The following is a 26,584-nucleotide window of genomic DNA, read 5'->3' on the forward strand; positions in this document are numbered from 1 at the left end:
GGGGACAAATTTGAGTGCGTCATTTAAGCACTTATTTTTAGGACATTTCAACTTCTCTCTCCACTTTAAAACTTCTGTTAGAAAAGTTATCAAAACGTTATTCAGTGTAAGATGTTAAAAATTACTTTAGTTAAGTAATTAAAATAGTTTCATTACTTTTTAAATTTTTTAACAGGGTTACTACTTATTTGTAATGCATCACATTTCAAAAGTAGTCTTTTTAACATTGTAAATTAATTAACATTTCCACATTTGATGTCCTCGCTTAACTTCGCCTCTTTGTTTTGATAAACAAGCTTTAGTTTGATGTTTTATGCACTCTGGTATCAAATTAAAATAACATTTTCCGTGTGAATGAATTTATTTTTGATTCCGAATTAGAAAATGTTCGGCCGGCTACCTTGTACCCTAATTTGGCCCACGGGCCGTGAGTTAAGCATCGCTGCTCTACAGTTTTCATCTGACAAGCAGCAGACAGTGTAAGTGAGGTGCAAGTACCATTAAAGCCAAAGACAACAGAGGTAACAAATGTATATGAAGCAGGATTGATGGTAATTATTTGTTTACACGCTTGTGAAAGTAAAAGCCAATCCCAGATTAACTCCGCTTTCCTATAATTTCGTTTTTCTGATGCTGTGTCTCTTGGATGCCGGTTGGTTTCAGTCTGGCACAGGACGCTACCTTTTTATAAAGCTCCAACCTCACCTGAGTGCTGTGGGGTTACACACCCAAAAATGACCTAAGCAAAGACAATATGTCTCTATATTGTTGTTTTGGTTTGTTTGTTTGCCATTCCGAAAATCCTGCGTTGTACATATTCAGAGAGGGCTCTCAAGTGATGTTTCACTTTTTTGTTTTGGGGGCTTTTGGTCCAACCAAACATCAAAAGCTGCAAATTAGATTCTAGTCTGCTAATTAGATATTTCACCCTGTTAGTCTCCTGCTTTGAATGGAAACCTGATCTCTCTTCAGCCTGCACAGTCCTTGATTAGAGCCTGTAGTGTGACACACCTTCAGGCAGTTATATTGGATTAAGTGAGTGCTTTTTGTTTGCACTTCCAGTTGTCATGTCAGCTTGAACAACGCTGGATGGACGTGTGTAAATAATTGCTTGGTACTTTGTTGTTTAACTAGAGCTGTTTGCTATGAGTCTCTGAGATGTCTATATAAGTATATTATTGGTATCTAATTGGTCCTTATGCTTTACTAAAATGGAATTAATGTAAGTCAGAGCACTATAAAAAAATACAAGATAATAAATAACAAGATAATAGCATTTCTGTCCAGCTAAGTTGATAAATATTAGTCATTTCTACACACAGGATTTTCTTCAGTCGACCCCATGATGGCAAAAAGTCACTATGGCCACCACAAATAATATATGACTGATTGATGTGAAAAACAGATCATGACACTTTGAAGCTTTACGCTCCACATTACGTATGATACCAATAAGAAGAGAGAGGTGTTTCAAACCTTTATGATTTTGTAGAGAATAGATGGAGGGAAAAATAGAGGTTTGTCTCTTAAAGCCCCGGAAAAGCACCTTAAAACAGGACGGGATCTGTAAGAGTGTGTTTTGTTTTCCATTAGAGCACCACCCATGTTCAAAGGGTCTAATTATACACCACAAGAGCTCGACTCACAGTGCACAGCATTTTTCTTTACATCAATCGGAACAAAACGTTTTATGTACTGAATGTGACCACTTAGTTTTACTGCGCAGGGCAGCTACAGTAGCCAACGTGTGAAATGTCCCTGCCCGTGTGGAAAAAACAGACAGGCTTTGTCTCATGCTTAGGTAAAGAGAAAATTTTCCAGTGCTGAATTTTTTATTATGAAATTGGGGCTCGTGAGAGAGAGAGAGGGCCGAGCAGGCAAGACCTTGTCACAGTGAGTGATATTGTTTGTGGACAGACTTAGCGAGGGAGTGTCTGTCAGCTTGAAGACGTGACAGAGCATGCAGTTTCTCTCGGGGGATTCCCAGCATCATTTCAAATACTTTTGACTTCAGCTGTTGTGATAACTTTAAATGTGGGAAACAGCATTACTCCAAAATTGTTGTCAATAGCAAGAATCAAAATGTTTCTCTTAAAAACAACTAGAATATTATTTTGCATAATAAGGTGCCAAACAGAGATCCCTAGTAGCCTAATGAGTCCTAATACCTGGAAATTTGCCAGCGTTTCAGCCCCTCTTTTTCACTCGTCCCAAAGTCAATGTTGTTTTTTTTGTTTATTTACAAGTCAAAAGGCTCTAGTCCAAGTGAAGTAGCAAGTCATGGGGGTTAAAGTTCAAATCAAGTTTAAAGTCTTTTTTGATTTTAAGTAAAGTCTTAAGTCATCAATTTCCTGACTCTAGCCCGACTCAAGTCTAAGTCATGCAACTCAAGTCAACACCCCTGCTTATTAACACATTATATCCTGTTTGTACAAAAATCTAAATGTAGCTATAGACAACAAATTGTCTTTTTTTTTTCAAACTTCAACTTTTTTTTGCTAACTGTAGCTTCACATTTAGCATACAGACCTCAGAGTGGTATCAATCATTTCATCTAACTCCCCCCAAGAAAGCAATTAGGTGTATTTCCCAAAATGCCAAAATATCCCTGTAATGTTTGGGTCAAACTGACGCTTAACACATCCAAACACATGACTGATGCAGCTGACCAGCTGTCAGTGCTGTTGATTGATGCTTGATGAGTGAAGCTCACACAGCACATTCACCACTGATACATCCGCTGAGTAAGATGAAGTCTTCAGGACGTATTGATCATTAATCAGTTTCACTTTAACAACATGCTGCAGCACAAACAGAAAAGCCCTGATTACACAGACATTCAACTGACTGCACTGGGTCTTTAGTGTGATTAAACAAAGGGAAGAACTGTAGACGGCAAAATGTCAGTATCTTAATTATTGATTTAAATAGCTTCATAATAGTGGTTCAATCACCTTGAAATCACCTTCAAGTAAGTATATGATGTGCTAGTTATCCTCCTAATGATGATATTTTAATTAAAAACTCACAAGGACACGCAGGTTGTCTGTGTTTAAAGCCTAACTCCCATGTGCCGTCACTTGAGAGATTCCCTGGGAAATGATAGGGAGCTCAGTGAGAGGGAGGATCACAGAACGACGCGTAGATAGAGAGATCAAAACCTCCAAAATCTTCTGCCAGCTGCCTCCACCACACCCTCTCTCAACACGCCTCAGGGCCTCAGCGCAGAATATGTGCCCCCCAAAATCCTCGCCTCATGTTGTAAACAAACACGGGGCAGAAAATTAAAATGACAGATTTATTGAAATTGCACCGGATAAAAATAGGCTTTTAGATTAGACGATGGAGCAGTGAAAGTTCATACAGCGAAACCAGAAGTGACCAGTGACGACGTCTGCCAAGCAAAACAATACACCCACATCGCTAAAAATGGCATCCAGTGGAATCTGAACCTCTTGTGGGAATAAAATATGTCAAAATTTACTGTCCACGGTTAAAGCAAACACAGGAGCACTTTCCCATCTGCACGCAGAGACACTGTAATGTAAAGTAACCCTGAAAGGGAGCTTTTACAAACAGGAGCTCCCATTTAATCAGACAGCTGATGAATATCTCACAGTAAATCATTTCAAAACTGTTCATTCATAATGAACAGTCTCCAACTGGTGGGCTGCAAGAAACCACAGAAATGTTTTTCAATTATTTATTCTGAGAATTTCCCCCATAAAGAGTCAATTACCAGCCTGGTAAAATGGGCAACTGCCACAGACCAAAAGACGTCCCAAAAATCACTTGTGGAGGAGGAGTTCAATCAGTTCTGGTAAGTCGACTAATTTACACCACTACTGTAGAGCGTCAACTTGTTGCGCCGGACTTAAAGAAGGGGTTCCTTAGAGTTTGATGACTGAGTGCCCATTTAGGAAGCCAGCTTATGATTGAGGGCCACACTGGAAAAGTGCATTTGCAAGTTGTCCCCCGAAATCTCTTACTTAGGCTCACAGCACTTCTTGACAAAACGCTGTAGCTTCCTACAAGATGTCCTCCCCAACCTGACAGATGTGTTAGGACGGAGCAGTTTGATGCAGTTTCCTAGCAGTGTATTAAATGTAAGCTTTTGAAATTGACTGTGAATGATTGAAATATAATGCATACATTTCATGTCATATTCGGGGGCTCCACAAAATGTGTCTGAGGGCCACCTTTGGACCGCAAGCTGCATTTTAAGCAGCAATGACTTAAAGAATAGGTTTATATTTTTCAAGTCTGTCTTAAAATAATACTCACATGCCTATATGGACATTTATTTTTCAGATACTTCAGTATTACTTCATTATTTCCATTTCTGTTACTTTATATTTCCATTACACCACACTTTCAAGGTAAATATTGTACTTTTCGCCCGACTACATATACATGATAACTTGAGTTACTTTGCAGATTCTGGTTAATAATGCAAAACACAATTAACAAATAAATTATGATGTGTTATTTGACGACACAGTAACACTTTATTGATCTCCGGTGGGGAATTCACAAGCTATCCTGCAGATAAATGAAGCTGTTAAAATAAACTCAACCTTTACAAGCTGCAGCATTAAAGTGATTTACACATGAATGCATCAAGAACTCTGATCTAATAATATACATTATCCTAAAATAGATCATACCATATAATGAGTGCTTTTGCTTTTGATATTTGAAGTAAATTTTGATGCTAATACCTTTGTACTTTTATTTAAGGAAAAAATTGAATGCAGGACTTGGTATTGTGGTGGTTCTTCTCTCACTCAAGTACAAGATCTGAGTACTTCTTACATTTCTCCTTTTAATACACTGTAGGCCAGTTTTATTGTTCCTCCAGTGGATCAAAATAACCTTCTTAAAGCAATTTAAATGCAAGTTAAGGGACACAAAATCCACAGCTAACAGCTGTCATGAGGCTTCAGTTGTCCAAGTTAGACAAATCAAGTGGTTATCTAACAAAGTTTTGAGTGCAAACTTCCCTTGTGGAAACACAAAGAGGACATTTTGTACTAAAAACACTTTGAATGTGTCTAACTCAGACTGCTGAAGGCTCATATCAGCTTCAGTTAAACTTTTTTGTGCATGTTTTCCAAATTTTAAAGCCTAGACTCATTCATATTCATTTATATTCATATATAATTTCCCTATTGTTAATAATTTAACATTATTGTTGAAGTTGTCCAACATAACAAATATCTGTGAACAATAATGAACAACAAACTCACATTTGATGCCAACACTGATTCTGTAAGTGCAACGGCCCACCAGCGTACACACTTTTGCTGCAAGCTGAGAAGTTTTAATGTCGATGCGTCTTTTATGGAAATGTTTTATTCTTGTTTAATTGTGTCTGTCTTAATTTTGTCTTATATCTGCTGGTGTTCGCTTAAATATGGATTCTTTCTGTGTTATTTGGAATTGAAAGCACTTTGCTTGCAACTGGAGGAGCTTAGCAACGGTGTTCAAATATGTTACTGGTTTCATCTAACACCTGAATGTTACTTGCTGAAGTTTTACCAACAGAAACATTGTGATTAAAAACAATAAATTTGACTGGCAGAACAGCTGGTTTATAGTTAATTTATCATTAAAATGTAAGAGAATGAAACGTTTATTTTCATACTTGTGTGACTAATATCAATTATCTATTACTGTATGTGTACTTTCTAATAACTTGTTTGTATCAACAAAAGGACAGCATCTTGTAAGGAGGCAACATCCATCACATTTTGAGACCCAGAAAGAGAAGGCAGATAAAACCGGCCCGGCTGTCCTCTCAGTCTTATCAATTATGATAAAGTATCTGCTGTCTATTAAAATCTCTCTGAGTACTCAACCTATAGCTTATCATCTGCAGAGACTGTTTAATCTTACCCGTCTCCTGGCAGAGCTAAACATAGGCTACTGTTTCTAAAATAATCGCCACACTAGAGCGAGTGCTATGGGAACATTTCAATAATTAATTCAGGCTCTTTTTTCTCCCTCTTACTCAAAGACACGCACACGCTCACCCGACAGATCACGTGTCGTCCATACAAACACTGCATTTTCACAAATACCACAGCTGTTTGAGGTCTTTTAAATGACGTGCTTGTCCACTTTTAAATAGAGGCCTCAGAACCCCTCAATCTGCCCTAAATCGTCTGGTTGCCTCTCTGCAGCACTTGTGCCCGCTGGCTGAGAGCAGCAGCCTGCTGTGGTGTTGGGTTGGGCTGAGGACGGCCGTTCTGTGGGCTCCTCAGAGCAAACGATGCGTCACGTGGCGCATGTGGATTATGCCTGCATTTGCATCTGTGGAGCATGAATGTGTGAGTTTGTGTTTTAGAGGGAGAGCAGGAAGGAAAAAGGAGGGAAGGAACTGAAGGATTGTCGCTGTCTGGGGTTAAATGCCGCTCCGGCACCTGTTTGGCCTTGAGGCACAGGGCTTATATGATGCATGTCGGGGTGAATGGTGTTTGGGGACAGGTGTGCAGCTGGAATTCAGGAGCCTGGTGGGCAAAGAGTCAAACATTAACACTACAAGGGCTTGGATGTTTACCATGTTTGTAAGTGATGTTAAGACTTAACAAAGGTCCTCAAAACCATTTTTAATCATCAGCTACTTACTATGAGCGATGGGTTCCAGATACAAAGACATCATTTTCTGACAAATTTAGAACAATTTTGATCATTTTTAAATGATTTCTTTACTTTTTGCTTTTTTTTTTTTTTTTGCTTTTCTCACTGGTTCGAAAGGGGCAAGACTCAGATGCAAAAAGCACAATGTCATGTATTTAAGCGCACCAATCAGAATTTCAGAATTTAGCAACAATATTTTAAGAGGTGAAGACACTCTCTTTCAGGTGGACCACATTTTGGAAATAGTCAGTGATGAGAAACACTTTTTTTTTAATCTCGTTTGAAGAATTGAGTAACACATATGATGTTTGTTAATTCAAAAGGTCATTTTTCTAGTCAAGAAATTCACAGTTTGATGTGAAAGTGTTGTCATTACTGTAGTTAGGTAGGTCTGACATGTTAAATTTATTGAGTGTATTTTAAAATCTGTAATTCTGCTTTCATGTTGATTTATAGAAGACATTTTCCATTAAGCTGCTTCTAAGATGGCAGGACTACTGTGCTATTTTAAGAAAATCAATATTCCATAAATGTTAGCTTTAAAGGGACAGTTCACTCATAAGCTGTGGATATTTCTGCCTTCTCTTTAATGTAATGGAACCAGATGGCACTCAGCTTGTGGTGCTCAAAGTACAAAAAAACAACAATTATCTTGAGTAACCAGGTCATGATTTCTGGAAAGAGATATGGCCGTTGAGTTTTTAAAATGTATGCCATCTAGTTCCATTATATTGGAGAGAAGGCAGACATCTCTACAGCTGATATCTCCAACACTCAGCGACTCACAACAAAACAATCCAGATTAAAAAATAGCACTACTGGTAGGAGGAAAAATACATATTTTGAATTTTGTGTTTAATTGTCCCTTTAAACAACTATTTTCCCCTGTAAGCCAACATTGAAAGGCGTATTCCTGTGATTCAATATTCGCAAGAATGGAAAATAATGGAAAAAACTGACGCAGCAGTGGTTGAGATTTCCTGACCTTTAGCCTCTGTAGAGGTCAAGCTCTGCAAACACTAAATCCGATATAATCCCATCCTTGGTTAGACTCCCCCTGCCTTGTAAATGCCATTAAGGCCGCAGCCTCGAGTTCTTGATACAAGCTCTCTCTTATCAATGTGAAGTCTAAAGCTGAAGTGACCCTCGTGGCATCATCAAGATTTTTCTCTCAAAGGCCTCCAGAGCCACAGCAGACGTAGCAGAACTTGTTGTGATGGGTAAATTGATTTTCATGTGTAAAAGTGGCGGAGTGCTTCTCCAAGATCACTTTTTGATAAGAAAAGATTAGGATTTGTCACATTTTTATCTTACTTTTTCACCCTATCGTAAGTCTGTAAAAATAAAGTACTAACATGCTTCTAAACCCTCAGGACCACCTCACCCTTCTCTCCACTCCTTTTCTTTCTATTCCTGTCTTTCCTGCATGGGGTTGGATGCTTGATCTGCTCTGGAGAATCAGCGAGGGTTTGAACAAAGCCCCACATCAGAAACAAGTTAAAAGTAAAACTAGTGGCCTGGATACGTCCACTTCAGTCTCGCTGGTATTACCCACTCTCCTCAGAAGCGTCAAGTCACACCGCCTCAGAGTACGAGCCTGTCAGGGGCATCTGCTCCCTCACCTATCACTCATTTTTTGTCCCCATATCCCATATAAATGATTGAAACTGAGCTTTATTTTTCACGGTAAGTTTGGCTGATTCTCTTTTTCAGCCTCACATAAATGTTTTATATTACAGATAGAGGGAATAATATACCCTTCCTTTCATCTTTATCGCTTGTGTTCAGTGAGCTGAGTATTTTAGAGAACATTGTCCTCTTACTTGTCCTACCTCCTCTTTGTCTCGCTCTGTAGTGTGTATTTGACCTCCTCTACCTTTCAGCAGGTTTGAGTGTGCGTGTGCACTTGCAGCTGAACTGGCAACAAACCTGCAACCACAGCAAACGACTGGAGGTGAACAGTAATGAACTCATGTCCTCAGTGAAACACACCACGAGCGCTGAGGCAGGAAGACTCTCCGCTCCGACTGAATGCTGGGTAGAAAAAGCTTTAAAACATCTCCTGGCACAGCTGCAAATCAGGATGGCCCAAAAAGATGCCCAGTGTACAATTTAGCTGCCTTTAGAGGGATAGTCTCTAAAGCCTTTAAAGGGAAAGTCTCACCTTAAAAAAAATCAATACCATTTTGAATATATGCTATTTTGAGAGTATTTTCAGCACTTTGCGACAGCTGCTTCAGTTCCAGAACAGCTTGGAGGCAAACAGGGTGATATTCCTGCCTTAAACAGGCAGTTTAAATGTGGCTACTATCTGACATTAAGGTAAGCTGTGAAAATGCATACACTTAAAGCGATATAAGTTTTTTTTATGTGGCTAAAATACTGCTGACCCCTCCAGAGCAGTACATTCCTTAGCGTCTGTGTCGGACTCTGGCTTGCTTCTCCAAACTGGGGGCGTGCCGACTGACATCTACCGTTACTAATAAAGGTCTACTCTCTATGGATAAATATAACATGCAACCCAACTTAAAAAAATGTGAACTATCCCTTTAACTGCTTCCCTGTTAGAACAGGTGATCTGAAAAGTAAAGCGGTGAAAATACCCTCAATATGGTGTAGACTTAATCTGTTAGGGATTGTTTTAAGTATCCTAAATATGTTTTATTTGCTGACCCAAACCACAGCAGTACTTTGCTGAGCTTCTGTGTCGGACTTCAGCCTGCCTCTCCAAACTGGGAGCTGTCGACCACCATCCACTGTAGGTAATAAACTGACTATGTAAAAGTAGCCCGTACAGCTTTGCTTCAAAAAATCTGAAGTGTCCCTTTAAGATGCTGTTGAGTCTCAATCTGACCTTTTTTTAAAAAGTGAGCTCAGAGATAAGGAGGAAGCGGTTACAGGCATGCTGACGGGTGCTAATCAGCCGGGACACAGATGTGGGAAATATCAGACTGTCTGTTCCTGGACGAGGACCTGCTCTGTGTCATGAAGCAGACCGACCAGACAGCACCCATGTGTGAAAGAGATGACCTCAGTCACACACTGAAGAGGCCCAAATGGAAAGTGGCAGACACACTGCTGTCAGGCCTGATAATGTCTTCAAATTAATCACCATAAGTGAATGCAACTAAGACATGTCATTTTAAATTGTGAAAAATTCAAAAGCTGTTTTTCAGCTCCGCCCGTCTCCCTCGAGCGGGCCCTAATTTGTCACAAAGCCAGCAAGCTCCTTAAGGGAAAGCCGATCCACCCGAGCCACGTTACAGCGTCTTCCTTTGCCTAACAAATTCCTACAAGTCGCTCACTCTGAAAGAAAGCATTGTGATTCAACCAAACATTCTCGGCTAGTGGAAAAGGGAAGTGGGAGTGCATGTGTCCCCGGCTGACTGCCCCACCACTTGTTCAAAAAGCTTTCCCGCCTGACCAACAGTAGGCTGACAGACCACAGGCTGGCCCATAGAGAGAGAAATGCTGCCTTCAAGTGCTGCTTGTAAAATGCACAACTTTCAATACAGCTGTGATGATTCTAAATCTCGGAGTACGCTTGACACAAATAATATGTTAGCCAGCTACATCTTAAGGTTGAAGTGTTCATGGCCTCTCCAGATGACCAAACTTTAAAGCATAGAGACAGGCTAATGAAGCAGACAAAAGAGAATATGGCTCACACATTTTGTACAGACTCCTCCAAGGCATTTATGATGTTGAGCTTTAAAAATGACAGAAGTAAGTCCAATTTTCAGTTTTGGAAATTATAAAAAATGGCAGATATGTTCCCCCAATTCCAATGTTGGAGAGGTGTGGGGGTCGCAGGAGTTTATTGCCCTTTTTTTTTTCTTACAAGCACTTAATTGGACGCATAACACATTCAAACATAAGTCCTTCAGCTGTGGCTGGTCTATTTTTTCCTCTCTGCACGTGGCTTCACGGCCCTCAAACAGGCAAGAGCTACTCAGAACTGTGTAAAAAACTGAAGAAAAAAAAACTAAAAATGAAAAATGACAAAAATGAATTCAGAAAGGAATGTAAAGCAGCAGAGCAACCTTGGGCATGTTTTTATATTTCACATTAAAATAAATCAACCAAATCAGTGCATACCACATGCACTGATTTGGTAAAACACTCCAGTTGGTTAAAAGCCGCATAACAAACCGTATTATCACCTCAATACACACACAATGAAAGGAAGCTGCAAAGATGGAGTCTGTGTGAAAAAAAACACACTCTGCTCCGCCTGCATGACATGTTGCAGCCATGCTCCATGTCTTTCATCCGACAGCCGATGTTCTTGTCTCTCCTTAACAACTCGACCCCATCTAAGCTTGGCCCAAAAAATGGTATTCAGGACAGCCCTAATAGTGTAGGCCTTTGTGTTGTCCGCCCCGAGTCTTAGGCTATGACATATAATCTGAGATATAAACTGGAGCTAATTTTAACGTACTTTAAAGTTATTATTGCTTTAGCTGTCATGAGGTAAAAACTAAAACGACCCTGCGATTAGTTTTTCATGGCACAAGTCTATGCAAAAAGATGCTTTAATAATTCAGAAAATAAGACATTTAAAGATGTCACCTTTTGCTTTCCATCAGATTAACTAATAAACCGTTAGGTCTGCTAAAGGGTTGATGTATCTTAAATAACTGTTAATTGTTTTTTTGAGGACAACTCGGGCGCACAAAACGCTGAAACAAGCATTAACCGACGCTTCAACTGTAATTAAACAACAAAAGTAAACAAAAAGCCTTGACATACGTTATTAGTTTTGACATTTCCCACAGCACGTGAAGCAGCCACGAGGACACGTATCGTGGCGGGGGGCGGGGCGATGCAAATGAGGCAGCCGTTGAGTGAATAGACGCTCGCGGCGGCTGTAAGCGGAGCGCGGACCGGCAGGCAGGGACACTTGCTGCAGAGACAAGAGGCAGAGACAGTGGACACCGCTCCGGACAAACAACACAGATCACTTTCACTCGACCCACAACATCCGCTTCAATATGGCCTCAAAGTGCCCCAAGTGTGACAAGACGGTGTATTTCGGTGAGTAATGCCCGTTATATTTGATCTCAGGTCTTGAAATTACTTTTGGGTCATGATGGAGAAGTCCAGCCGAAAAGATCGCTGTTTTTGGACAACGTGTTTCACAGTTTTTTGTAAAGCTATACTGTCTTAATTTCAAATTTTAACGAATAGCGTGCATTTTCGGGTGAAAAGCAGTTAATGATCATTCATTGAAAAAAGCATACGTTTCACACAACTACAATTGAGCTATGTTGAGTTTGAATTCACATTTACTAAAAAGCCCCACTTTAAAATGTAGTTCTGAACGTAAACAAAGACTTCTGGCTACACACATTTAATATTTCAAGTATTTTTGTTTTTGACAAAATTTGTATGATACTTAGTGTTTTAGTGGCGTGTGTTTGACAGAAGCTAAATATGGATCCATAAAGCTTAATATTGCTTGAGACGTTTATGTTCAGTGGTGGGAAAAATGTAAACCCTTCCTACATTTCCTAAAGGAATTTCTAACAAAAGTAAAGTAACATTCCTTAGATTAGACATGTTTAAGGGGGAGAGTTGCTGGTAATGTAAATGATTCACAGAGACAAACTTTGGGAAAATCAAAAGCTGGAGAGGCAAATGGGTCAAAGTAAACAAAAGCCCTAAAAGCAAATATTCAACAAATGTATTATTTTTATAACATATAAAATGGATGATATTAAAACATGTTGTGTCTGCGTTAAACTCACAAAACTGGATGAATGATTTATCTTATTTGACACTGATTTTTGCCATTTTTAACTCTGTTGTCTTTGGTAAACATCCAAAGCTTGGCAGTTGGCTTTCTGATGGAGGCCGTTGCCAAGAGTGCAAAAAGTGCCATATGCTGAGATTGCCCACTCACGGAGGCGTGCGGCAACATCATGCTGCGTCAGTGAGATGAAAACATGTAAACATGCATCTCTTGCATCCTTGTACACAAATATGGGAAAACAACAACACCCACTTATCCACAGTCACACTTTGTCACAGTGGTGGCATCTAATATTTACTATAACAGATGTTTACAGTTTTAGAAATGTACACAGATAAGAGCAAAGCGGATTATTAAAGGAGCTCAGGCCATGAAGATAAACAAAAATTACACCCTGCTTTGAAAGCTGCACATGATGTGCACCCTGCTCTGTGTATTTTTAGGGAACATGCTGCTGCGTTGTTGAGTAATCCTGTGTTTATGTTTGGCTGCATGCTGTGAAAAAAAGGAAAGAAAAAAAGCGCTCTTTGGCGCTGATCTTTTCTACACTTCACAGCACACATCAGAGCTGTCACGGGGGTCAAAATCAATTATGTGAGTGGCTGGCAGTCCTCTTACGTAACACGAGTGGCAGCAAAACACCACAGCTGCTGCTCATCCTATGGGTCCCGAGAGCCATTGGCATGGAATACAAAATCTGTGCAAAATATGATTTCATTTCCTCCAATACAGATTTCATGCATGTGTGTTCATTTGCAGCGTAGCCTTAATTTGCTGCAGCGAGTGAGTCACAGTACCTCGGTGATGTATGTTATTTTTTTATGTAATGTGCTGAGATCCATCCATGTGGAGTTATTTTTGCTTGGGGTGTGTCTTATTGGGTGGAGAGCGCTCGGGGCTGAGTCGTTTTTAAGGATGATGAACGGCTACCAGGAATTAGCTGCGCACGTCAAACTGGGAGGATGGAGAAAGTGAGGGGAGGCTGTGGTGACAATATTGAAGTCACTGCAAGGCAGGCTGTGAAACCTGTGAGAAGGCATGGGAGAGGTCAGGAGAAAAGTCCCGCCTGTGCTACAGTGGTGGAATGTAACTGTGATGCACTCAAGTACCAATTTTCCGTACTTGTACTTTACTTGAGTATTTTCTCTTCAGGCGACTCTGTACTTCTACCTCACTACATTTCAGAGGGCAATATAGTACTTTTTAATAGCATATTTATCTGAAAGCTTTAGTTACTTTAGAAATTAAGATTTTCCATAAAAACAGTTTATAAAATCTGATGTTTTGTAATAAAGTAAAATTACCAAACCGTTTGCAAAAGTACAAATGCAACAATTAGTTGATTAATCAATAAGTCGATTGACAGAAAATTATTAACCAACTGTTTTGATAAACATTTTTTTTAAATCCATGTTTTAAAATAATTTTGGGGCTTTACTGGTTGTTTTTTAATATATTTTTTTACAAATTATTTTATTTATTTATTGTTCACATAATTGTAAGTTTTGGGGCATTTTTCCCCACTTTTAAATAATTTTGATTTGTTTTTGTTTTTTTTTTTACATAATTTTGTGTTTTGGTGTCTTTTTATTAATTAATTTTGAGGGTGTTTTTAGTTTATTTTTCTACTTGTTAAATAATTTTTTGTGTTTTGTGGTGTTTTTTTCCTTCTTTTTTATGAGGACTTTTTGGCTGTCTTTTTTTTTTTGTATTTTTTATAATAATTTTGAGATTTGGGGGTGTTTTTTTCTATTTATTACATCATTTTGAGTTTTTTAGGTGAGTCCTTTTTTCTGTTCCTTTTTATTATTTAAGGTGTTGGCATTTGAAATTTTTCTGCATTGGGTGTACTGTACTGATTGCACCTGCTTATTTTTACTTAAGTAGCACTTTCAGTGCAGGGCTTTTACTTGCAACAGAGTATTTTCACAAGGTGGTATTAGTACTTTTACATCATTAAAGTATCTACATATTTCTTCCACCACTGCTGTGCTGCTGCCCACCGCCTGAAGCACCAACATAATGTCGGTGACGGATGCTGTAGAATGAGCTCAGCAGCTCCACCTACATACACCCTCCTCTCAGATACTTGGCTCTCAAGAGACGCCAGAAATCCTGTTGAGGTAGATTTTCAGGTCTGAGGAACAGCTAACGTTACGCAAATGAAAGTAAGGGGAAAAAAAATCCCTTGCTTCTGATCTACACCAGGACATGTGTTATTGATAGAGAAAATTGCCGATTTCCCGTCCCATTTTGCTCCCCTTTTTCCTTCTTGTGGTGGTGGTTTGTGGTGGAGCTATATGGAGCGGTGATTGGCCCACCCTGCAGTTAACCCACCTGGTCCTCCAGCTGGTATTGCCCAATATTGGATTCAGCAGGCAAAGCTTTTCAACACTTTTCTTTACAAAAAAGTCATTTCACATGGTGGCGGTGAGCCACAGACTGGGATGGAAAGTCTTTTGGTTTTGTTTTTATTATTTTTTCCATTCGTTATTTTAATGGACAGCTGTTTTATGGTGGTGATGGTGCAATTTCATCACCACTTAAGGCATGTGTTAACTGTTGCTGCCGTTCTCGTCGCTTCTGAAGTTTCTTAAAGCCCCCCTTCACTTAAAAGTGTATTTTTCTAATTTTTATGTCTCCTAAAATGTCTGGCCATGACTATACTGACTTGTATGCATACAAAGTTTGTCACTAGGGAGGACATATGTAACGGTGTATTTGGGAAATGATGACGTCATGTCCTCAATTTGCGCAAGCCCAGTGTTGTTTTGTGTAATAAGCATACGCCAGAAATAATAATAATGGTGGACTACTGCTTTTCTAATGTTTTGTTAGCACTGTTTGCTTCAGTGGCTACACTTTAACTTAATGTTCATGCCACGCTTTAAGAGAGAACGGAGGGGTCTACTGCAACCAATATTTTTGCTCCATGTTAGCGCCCGAGGTGCCCAAGTCTGGCAGTTTTGGCTCAGGTCTGGTTGAACCTGCAGACGTTTGGAAACTTTCCAAAGAAAACTTTTGAATGTCCAGAACATCGCCTGTATGTTGAGCGTTTTTTTTTCATTCTAATAATGAACAGGAATTGACAATATGATCTTCAACAGGTGTTTTGAAAAAGGTGATATTAGCCTGCACACTTAAGTACCTTTGTGACGAGGGACATACTGTAGGAGACAGCTCCCGTTGGTGAGCATTTGGTCTTGTTTTTGCATTAAAGTGTGGAAGAAGATATTTTCTAAAATTAAGGTCGCACTTTTAAAATGCTGGAAAAACTAATTTTCAATAATATCTGTGTATGTGTAGACAAAGTTTAGGATTTAAACATATGCCGGACAAGCTAGATTAGGTATTTTACTAACACAAAAGCCAATCACCGTCTAAAATAGGAAACATAATGTCGGGAGAACAGACTTTAACACAACACGGCTAAAGAAACTTTACCATCCTGCGCCGAGCAGACTTGCAAAGAGAGCAAGAGTTAGCATTAGCATAGCAAAAGTTTTGGCAGATCTGGAAGAGTGTGCAGTTTTGGATGTAAACTGGACTCTGGAGCTTCCCTCCACTATCAAAAACCCATTGTAGCAAAAATGATTGTATGTTTCAAAACAATAAACACTGTAGGGACGGAGAGAATGGACGCCAATGACCAACACACTGATGAAACACCTGCCCAGCTGCAGTGTGATACATCAGGACAACTTATTCGAGACACGAACGCCATGATGTGTACGATCTATGCATGGTTTGGAAACTCAGTGAAGTCTGAGAAGTCTCACAGTGTCAATAACATCCTGGATACTGAGATCGGCCCAGAGTCTGACCCGAAGGTGAAGGAGACTCCCATCCTTATAGTGAAGATCTTTCTGCCTCACAGCTATGAAAGTTTGATCAATGTGCTGAACCAATGTTACTTTATTTCCATCCCGTATGAAAAATGCAAAAAGAGGAGGTTCTCTGGAAACGACATGATGCCAGACTCGTCCTTGACTGTCTGTTTGACTGTCACGTCTGGCCCATGTATTTGAAACACAAGAACATCCAGCCACTGTAGCTTAGCCTACAAGCTAACAAACAACATAAATAAAAGATGCTAACTACACTCAACATTGTTATAAATCTACTAGTCGCCATTTCTGATCAACAACAAACTCCTCATCGAAGTCTGGGTCTGACCAAGCACCCAGGAAGTGTGCCAGGCTCTGATGCTAATTTTGTATAGTGGCCAAAAGTGGAATTACAGCATCCAGGTGAGTCACATGATGCAGAAAGACTTTTCTTGACTTACGTGGAAAAGAGATGTCTGTAAATCAGTGGATAATATTTTGTGAGCATCAAAACCGCTGCAAAACAACTCATTTCACTATTCAGATCTAAGCCATCCAGTTCGATAACATTTGGAAAAGAGCTGCAATATTAAACTTCTTAGACTGCCATTCAAGCTAGCAAAGAGCTAAACCGGAAGTCAGTCGCTCTGCCAGCTGAAGTTAGCCCCTCTGGGACACTCAGCTGCATTGGCTGCTGTAAGTCTCTCGTGCGCAAGCCTAATGGGCCCATAGATCAGGGTATTCTTTACCCGTAAAAGCTTCTTTTTGCTTCATGTGCCAATGAGAAGCTCTCACAGGAATGAACGGGGCCCCGCCTCCATGGCTGTATCCAGATTTTCTTAATACATCCATGGGTCTGACTGAGGCTCAAATATGAATGGCTGAATCTCTCTGAGTGTGAGCAATACTGGAGAAAGCGGAAAGCAAAATTTTCTCAATTAAAGAGTAAGAGTAGATCTGCTCTAGCCTCCTTTCACAATTATTTTTTTATACTCTTATGTGGGAAACCACGTTTAAAAAAATATTAGTATACTTTAAAAGTGTCTGGAGATAGGCTTTAAGTACAAATTTTAAGGAAACCATCGCTTGTTGCTGGTGTTAAAAGGATGTGAATGTCTTTTTTAATTGTCGAGTTGGCTGGCTTCAAATTCCCAGTGTTCACATAGCGGACTCACATCTGTTAGTTCCTGTGGTACAGAGACGCTTAGAATACACTAGAGACTATTGGCTAACATGTGACAAGCCCCAGTGGAAATACATTTCTAGCGTGTGATCAAGTCCATGCGGGAAACAACACAGCATGGCTCACTAAATCTCTCTCAGCTCCGGACCCAAATTCAGCTGAGCGATCCAGCAGCGGCTCTTGTGCATGACAAATTGGAGCAATGCATCTTTGTGCAGCTAAGTGAATAAACGAGAAACTAATGGCGCTCTGCTCCGAGTTTCTCTTTCTCTCTTCATTCACCAGTTCCTCTGACTGTGGCTCTCTTTCCTCCTCTTCAGCCACTTGCTCTCGGCCTCAGGCCCTGAATTCCTCTTCCCCAACTAGAAGGACTGGGGGGGAAATGGGGTGAGATGACTCGCCTTTATTTAAACGGGAGACTCTCAAAGTGCCTCATGCATTATAATGAGAAACGACATCTCTATTCACACAAAGCTCTTTCTGTCTCTGTGCACGTTTGTTGCTTCCAGCGAGGCGGAATACCTTCATCCTCTCAGCCTGACGATACGTTTCCCACACACCTCTTTTTTTTATCCCGCTTTTACCCCAAACATCCACACAATACCCGTTTTTTCCCTCCCCTCTTCTCTGTCAACGCTAGAGTACCCTGTTTTCCACTTGGCTGCCTGGTGGGCTGTGCGAATGTGCCTTGTCAGTTATGTAACATCATTTCTTGAGTTGTTGCCTCCCGCTCACTGCCATTGCATAACCTGCCAGCTACTGTGCGCCAGTCAATGAGGGTCCTTTTTCTCTGCCTTTTTGAGGCACAAATATGATCCCCCTAATGGAGACAGCATTAGGCTCGGTGCTGAAAGTCAGGCTGCTCCCTCAGCACAGGTGAAACTATTCCACCTTGCAGCAGAAAGACCTGTTACATAACAGCAAAGACATAAAGGAACAAAGTTGTCTATGGTTCATTCAAATAACTCAGATTTGATAGAATGAAAAACTTAAGGATCAAAACTGTTAAGTCTTAGTTTGATATTATGAACATGTTTTTTTCAGCAATAAACAGTCTGTTTGACCTTTCTATATAATAATTAGTCCTCTGGCCTCTGTGCATTTATAGGTTCATACACGGTAGGTCCTTGAAAGGTCCTAAAATGTCGTAAAAACACATTCATTGATAAAAAACCTTTTAAAACAGGGTGCTTATGTTGCGGGTCCCTGAGCACAGTGCAGGCAGAACTCTACATACTTTTTTTTTTATCACAGCAGCAGTTTGTGAAGTCTGTAACTCTGTTGATTCGAACACAACTGATCTAATCAGACTGATGGATGAGAGGGGCAGCTGTTGCAGATGCGAGTGAAAGGAAAATTTAAGACCCACACAATAACGATTAAGTTTCACTTTCTCTGTGCCTGGTGCTCTGCTGCTCCATCTGTACCTGGAGTACCCTCTGTGCTCCGAGAGTGTGGTGAAGTGCGTAACAGAAGGGTATTCTTATAGCACTTTTAATGACAGTCCAGCTCCAAAAATAGAAAATCAATACATGGCAGCAGGTAGAGCGCATAATCCTAAATTGCTGCTAGCTAGGACTCTCCTAAATACTAAATTGTAAACATTCTTTTTTTTTTATTAATTTTGAACATAGTCTTCACTTTTTTTGTAGTATTAACTGCATATTCAAGGTGACTGCATGTCCCCCTTTAGCTAACAGTACTGTAAGGTAGTTGTATTTTACAAAGTAAGCTAACAACCTAGGACTGGGCAGTATATCAATATTGTATCGATATTGTGATATGAGACTAGATATCATCGTAGATTTTAGAGATCTTGATATTGTAAATGTTGTCTTTTTCTGGTTTAAATGGCGCCATTACAGTAAAGTGATTAATTTTCTGAACTCACCAGACTGTTCTACTTGTTCTATTAATTACCTTTACGCCAAAATGTCCAAAATGCTTGAACACATTGTCAGATAGATTGGTGTCATGATTATTCATTCAACACTGCTCACTAGTTTTCTCCATTTCCTGTAAGCTAAGAGAATAACAGAAGACAACAGTCTAGATTTCTGAGTTCTGATGTTGAACAGATAATTACAGATTGATTATAAGTGGTTTGTAGTGCACATTTAGAAGAAATAGTGACAGCTCCTACCCACGCAGCAGGGATTCGCAGAAAACAATGTATGCGCGTAGTGGGCATGATGCAAAGACAAAAGCTTGTAGGTGCATTCATTTCATGTGATGTGGCAGACAGCATTAGATTTCATTAGTTGTGTATCACTTTTCATTTCATCGTTTTTTTTCGTGTTGTGTTTGTGACAGAAAAGTACAGGTGTAATTTTGAATGTAACTCAGGGACCTGTGTTATTAAAAAGCTCATGCCAGTGCCACCTTTCATGTCAGATGTTGACAGGAATCTCACAGATTATAACTTTGACTTTTCATTTTGTGAAGCTACAATTAGGAAACTACTTCACTGGTACCATGTGCTCAAACAGACACGGTCGATTTTATTACGCCTCTTTACAGGATTCAGATGATTTCACTCAAACTTGTCGAAGTTTTTGTACATTTTCTGCCTCTGTCATATGATCTCTACCCATCAAAGGCCGATTATCCGATTACATAGGCTACATCTGAAGGTGCCGTCCTAGAGATACGGTCCTGCTTCCTCTTTGAAGACACGGTCCACTACTCTGTAAGCTAGTCATGCAAACTAGATCTGTAGCTGGGACACAGTGTCCTGACCGCTCAGAGATGAGATGAGTGTGGGGCAAAGCAGGCTCAGGGGTTCAGGGAGGGAATGTGAAGAGGTTGCTTCGCCCGCGGCTCCTCTGACCAGCGCAGACAGGATGCGAGTTAACTGCAGCCCATTTACGTCAGCCAGCAGGATTCACGAGGGTGGACTCTGTTATTCACAGAGGGAGAAGGGGGGGAGAGAGGGAGAGAGCCTGGGGAGGAAACCTCGCCTTGGCTGAGGCGACAGACGACCTCCAGAGCTAAGTTTTGCCATTGGGTGTTATTAGCCACAGGACGGAGACGGATCCAAATATGTGTTTCCTAGTGGCTCTCTAGCGTCCCCACCCTGCACAGTCACTGTGAGCGCCACAGCACACACAGGCCCCAAATAAATCTATTCTAATGTTTAACACACCACAGACAGCTTCAAATCAATTTAATTTCCCTCAAAACTGGCAGAAGGTGATCTTTTAAAACTTTTTAAAAAATCTTTCACCTTATTACTGTTGGTACAGATTGATTATTAATAAGTTCTAGTTGTGTTGAATGTTACAGTTTACACAATAAAGGTACAATAGTGTGTTTCTTGGGGGGGCTTTTTACTTTATCTGAAGAGAGCGTCCGTTTTTAATTTTTAGCACGTCTAATTTCTTATTTTTTTGACAATACCTTGTAGACTTCTGTTCAAGGAGAAACTATAAGAGAGGTACTCCCCAAATAATCAGGATTGAGTCTCGGTATTAATTTTAATCACCACATCTAGCAAAATAATTGGGATTATTCTTATTTTAGGTGTAATTATGTAAAGCTGTTACTCAGACATTGTAGAAACACAGATTGTCCCCACACCAACAAAAAACACTGTTGTAAGTCGAGTAGTTTGTTTAATGCCCTAGCTAAAAACTTCCTCAAAGTCACTTCCCCTGGTGCGGCTGAATGCCCCTGTATGCCCCGACTGAATGGCGATTGTCTTTAAGTTGAGTAAAAGGTCGCAAGTCCTTGAGGGTGTTTTTACTCCAGAGAACAGAATAGAAAGAGGATGCAGAAGAGGGAAACACAGGCGGTTTGTTTTTTCCTTTCTTACATTTCTCCTGAGATATGAGCCTTTTTTTTTTTTATAAACTAAAAGTACCTCCCATGTTTAGTTCCTACTTTGCCTCTTGGGCCTCCAGTCAGTCAGTCAGGTGTATGGTGTTTATTAGGACGTGCAGTTATCACACTGCTGTGAAAAAAACTGAAAAACACCCGCGTGGACTCAGCTGCCACTGATGGATAGAGGGAGTGACAAAGAGAGGACAGGAAAGGGGCAATGTGTGTGTGTTTCAGTTTATGAGTGTGTTTTGGATGGGTTTATTGTAGGGAGAGCTGAACAGATGGGTCCATGTTACCAGAGGGTGCAACAGAGCTGAACCCAGCCAGCCGTGACATGGAGATATTTACAATGCTGGTTACATCATGAACATTACAGAGAAACTTGAGCTCAATTTGGCGCAAAATTTTCCATACGCTCGTGAGTTAACATCATCTGTGACAAACTAATTAAGTAATAAACTGTACATTAGTGTCTGTCTTAACACCTGGCCAAGGGACAACAGTCGAAAATCAGCCTTTGGCTCACACTGGCACATTCACAGCAATATTAATTAATGTGCACTGTCACTGTAAAAATCAAATCAGAAATATATTAAAATATGGTAATGATACTCGGCTTACAGTCCACAGGCCAAATCTGGCCCCAAATAGGGTGCCGGGTGGCCCCCCAACCATTTTCTATATCCCAATAAAAATAAAATGATTCACACTGGGTATTGTTATTATACTTTAAGTATACATAAAGTACCAGAGTGCATAAAACAGCATCAAAATAGAGATTGTTTCTAAAAAACAAAATGTGCCAGAGGAGGATCTGCAGCAGCCTCTGACAGAGGTCCAAGCTTTGCTCCTAATGTCCTAAAATCATAGTCCAAAGTTACTAAAACGTTAGACACGTCCTAAAGTCCTAAAAACGTCCTCAAATCTTTGAAACATCCAAAATCCTCGAAATGCCCTAAAAAGTTCCTAAAATCCTAGAAATGTCTTAAAATCATAGTCCTAAAATTCTAGAAACGTCCTAAAATCTAAGAAATGTCCTGATATCTGAGAAACATCTTAATGTCCTAGAAATGTCCTAAAATCCTAGAAATGTTGCAACATCATAGTCTGAAAATCCTAAAAAGTTCTCATAACCCTAGACATGCTCTAAAATCCTAGAAATGTTTAAAAATCCTAGAAGTCCTAAAATCCTAGATATGTCCTAAGCAAAGCAAGTGGAGTATTCCTGCTGTACATCTTTATACAGCAATAATGTCTTTCATACTTCATCACTTTGTTACATCTATTTACTCTCAAAGCCGTTAAACAACCAGAAACAGAAGAAGTTACAGTAGCTTATTCTGTTTCACCCTGCAGTGTGCATTCAATGTCCCCCGTCACACCCCGATCGATTCATTGACCGATAAGAGAGCACCCATATGACATTTCAGAGCCCAACCCCCCTGATGGACATTCCTGCTGCGTTGCATGCTGGGAGTTTAGCTGTGTAAATGTTGTTCAGCACTTGCACTAGTGCTTGTTTATTTGTGTGTCTTTTTTACTGTAAGTATGCCAGACCGGATGAACCTCCTCTTGACCCTGAAGGGTGAATCAGTCCATCATCAGCTCTGGTGTTTGGGTGCAGCTGCCCTCTCACTGTTGCCAATTACGCAACCATAATTAAGTCATTTTGCAGCAATTGGCCGTTAATGTTTTCCCTCAGAAGACCCCTTGTTAAAGTTCTGCTGCTTAATGTTCTGTCCAATTATAGAGTGCCATTTGCCGCTCCCATGCTGCTCCTCTTACAGGCTGTCTGTACGCACAGCAGAATTGATTATGCTCTTAATATGATCTGAAGTATAAGTGAATCATGTCACAGAAATGAAATAAATCAAATCATCATCATAACCAGCTTGAAGTTCTCTGATGTACTTGTGTCTTTGCAAGCAGAACTGATACTTGAACTCTCTAGAATATCACGAGTTATTTGTGTCTTAATGAAACTATTTGATGTTTTTTAGCCTTTGCATTAGATGTCCTATGACTCTAATTTCCTAATTTCCAAGGAATAAAGTTAGGCTGAATTAAATATTTCTGATGATGACCTTAGATAATGTTTTTGTGTTGGTTTCTGGTAGATCTTTGTTGTTTGGGCTGATATCATGGATAATATCATTAGAACAGCAGAAACGGCTAAATATTTCAAAACTGAAAAAGTGCACTCAGTAGAGTGCAGATATAATGCCTGAGCTTATCACACCAACTCTAGAAAAGTCTTGTATTTCAAGCAGTTGTGCCACAGTGTGCCTCAGACAACAGGATTTAATTAACTAAATGAAAAAAAAGTACTAAAACTCAGCTGTAAATCTTTGATCCATGTCATTCATAACTGAACTTTTAATAACTTTGTCTGAAAGCTAGAGCAAAATAAAGTATGTAGCAATTTGCACAATTACTTGCCTTGAATTGCCTTTGTCTCTGAAATGGGATATTTAAATAAACTTGCACCAAAAAAGAGAAAAAAGCAACAATTTTACTTCCCACTAACTTACTTAAAAAAGCCCAGAGGTCAAGAAAAAAGGATTAAAACAATAAAGCAGGCAAAATACTCTCCTGAAATGCTCACAGTTTGGTATGATGCTATGCGGCGGACGGAACAAAACCAAGTCACACAGCCAGAACACGCCTGGTGAACTTGTTCCTCCTGGCTCCCTTACATTCAAGATCGCAGCAGTGATAACAAAACCGGGGACTAAATTTAACTTGTATTGTGCCTGACTTTTTTGTATCATCATGTATCGGGTATATAATTAATCTGCATATGCTTCAGCTCAAACTTTTATGTGGATGACAGGTTTTGAGCCATGAAGGCCAAATTGTGGTCTGCAACTGAGCGTAAGGCTTGCTTTTTCTTGCCAAGATGAGGAGTCAATGACAATTTTAAAAAAGTCAGTAAAACAGGTCTCCAAACAATTGTGAATCACTGCAACCTCATGAGGTCCTTCAGCATACAGTCAAAGATGTGCACGCAAAAATTAGGCTGATTGGTCCATTAGTTTGCGGTATATGTTCCAGAAAGACATGTGCGATCAAACATATGATGCCCTCCCAGCTTACGTCTGCTGGAGACATTAAAATACGACCAAATAAGGTAAAACTGTACTTTTTTTCATTAGCTATGGTCTTTTGCAGATGTTCAAAGTTTGTGTTTGTACATCAAGGATGAACCCAGTGCTATATATAGTGTGAATATTAAACCTTATAAGACCTTATTAAATCAGAAAGCATGAGCCACCCACAATTTAAATGTTTTTTTCCATTTACGTAAAAGCACCCAAATAACACAATCATGCGCTGAGTTTTGAATGGCACAAAGTACTGTGTTCCCCGTAATTTCCTGCTTGTGGCAGTGCTAATGTTGCCGTATGTTGCCATCTTTGTTGGGCGTTAGGTCCTTTTTTATGCACTTTAGCCTGTTTGGTAATTTCCTGGCTCCAAATCAACTTAACTGTGCTGAGGAGGGTGGAGTGCCACAGCTGGGGTTGTGTGTATGTACATCATGTGGTGCAGTTTCTGTGCTCATTTTCTTTATGAAACTGTGCTTATGTTTTTCCACATCAAGCTAAACAGCAATTTCTGTGGCTTAAGGCGGCTGACGTGCACACACAGACCTCTTCATAATCACAAAAGCACTTCCAAGCTTCCTTTCCTTTGATTAATGTTGGGTTACATCGGTGAAACAAGCGTTTGTAAACACTTAGGCTAAATCAGAGAGAAGAGGAGTCAGCAGCCGGCTGTCTCTATGATTTAAACCATATTGACAATGCAATCAGAGAAGCCGGCCGCAGAATGAAGAGCTTAGACCAGGAATTCACAAATGAAGTTAAGCAGCTTACAGCGGAGCAGGTATCATATGGTTATGCTGACGACCTCTGACCTCTGACCAGCTCTCTGTTTTCAATTTTTCCCCTCATCCTCTCACCTGGAGCTCAGTGTTCCTGCAGTATCGTCTGGCACTCACTTCTTTATATGAACAATGACAATTATTTTAGAGACACAACCTCATTTAAATGAAGGCGTCTATGCAAAAAGTCCCACAAATCCTGAGGTTTTCCAGATAGCTGTACTCTTAGAAATAAAGTGAAGAATATTGGGTCGTTCTGCTTGTCCCCATAGGAGAACCTTTTTTTGCTCCAGGTAGAACCTTTTCTAAAAGGTTTAAAGGGGAACCCTTTCAGAGGGTGTTCCTAAAACTCAACATAAAGAGTAACAACTAGGACCCACTTGAGGGGAACTCCTTTATATTCCAAGCAGGGCTGTGCGATATGATGAAATATATCATCTGACCATTAAATAATGTCTATCATTTCGCATTATGCTATATCGTTTATTTGGTTTGTGTCATCCATTAAAGTTTCTATTCTATTTATTGATTTACCAAGTGCATTAATACAACTTTCCCCCCAGGAAATGGTTTAGCCAAGGCGCTTAACCACATGGATCTCGTCTTGTGATCCATTTAATTTGGAAATTACATCTTGCTGTTTGTGAAAAAAAAAAATCTGCTTAGCTAATTCAAGATATCTCTTGTAGGTTTACAGCAAAAAAAAAAAAAGTTAATATCAGGTGAGTTGTACTGCAGCTCTTAAACAGGGATTTCCCAAAGCTGATCCACTGTTTACATTGAATCAACAGGGGAATCCTTTTATGTGTGTTTTTGAGTGAGGCTGTCGTGAGAGAGAAAACAGATTGGCTAAAAGGATTTGGCACATCCTCATTGATGTTGACAATGTAAATGTGAATATCCGGAGAGACTTCCCTGTGAACAAGAGCTTGTTTGTTTACACAAGTGGGTGCCTTTAGCCTCAGGTTGTTGCCATAATGAGGTGGAGGAAGACTTGGTGGCATTTCAGCCACCTCATTTGTGCCCACACGGTTACTATTTTGGGAGACACAGAACTGTGTTGGTCTGTTAGTGCAGTCAGTTAGATTTTTCTTTTTGCATCTTTCTGTGTATGTAAAACATCAGCTAAAATACATATGTTTGGCTTTATTTCAGCGGTCGAAGCTATACAGCAGGGATACTCAACTCGCTTTGCTTGGGGGCCACTATCAAAGTATGACAGGAGTCTAAGGGCCAGTCGCAGCAGCCACATACACGTTTCTCAGATTTGAGGCCGTTGCTGAGATTTTAGGATGTTTTTAGGATTTTAAAAGGTTTCTAGAATTTTAGCATATTTCTAAGATTTTAACATATTTCTAGGATTTTGGGACATTTCTTGGATCTTAGGACATATCTAGGATTTTAGGTTGGTCCTAGGATTTTAGGACATTTCTGACATTTTAGGACATTAGGGGCTTAGCTAGGACATCAGG

General features: G+C 39.9%; 2 protein-coding genes across 3 annotated transcripts in view; one reads left to right on the forward strand and one right to left on the reverse strand.

Annotated features, from left to right (window-relative positions):
• mta1 (metastasis associated 1) overlaps positions 1–26,584 on the reverse strand; it is a 149,531-nt gene that overhangs the window by 78,521 nt on the left and 44,426 nt on the right. The gene's annotated exons all lie outside the window — the stretch shown is intronic.
• The window catches only part of crip2 (cysteine-rich protein 2), a 33,243-nt gene continuing 18,162 nt past the window's right edge, over positions 11,504–26,584 (forward strand). The window contains exon 1 of the mRNA XM_042501275.1: positions 11,504–11,679. Coding sequence (XP_042357209.1) covers positions 11,637–11,679 — 43 coding nt within the window. The 5' untranslated portion in view covers positions 11,504–11,636. The remainder of the gene's footprint in view (positions 11,680–26,584) is intronic.

Source organism: Plectropomus leopardus, chromosome 14, assembly GCF_008729295.1.
Source record: "Plectropomus leopardus isolate mb chromosome 14, YSFRI_Pleo_2.0, whole genome shotgun sequence".
NCBI lineage: Eukaryota > Metazoa > Chordata > Actinopteri > Perciformes > Serranidae > Plectropomus > Plectropomus leopardus.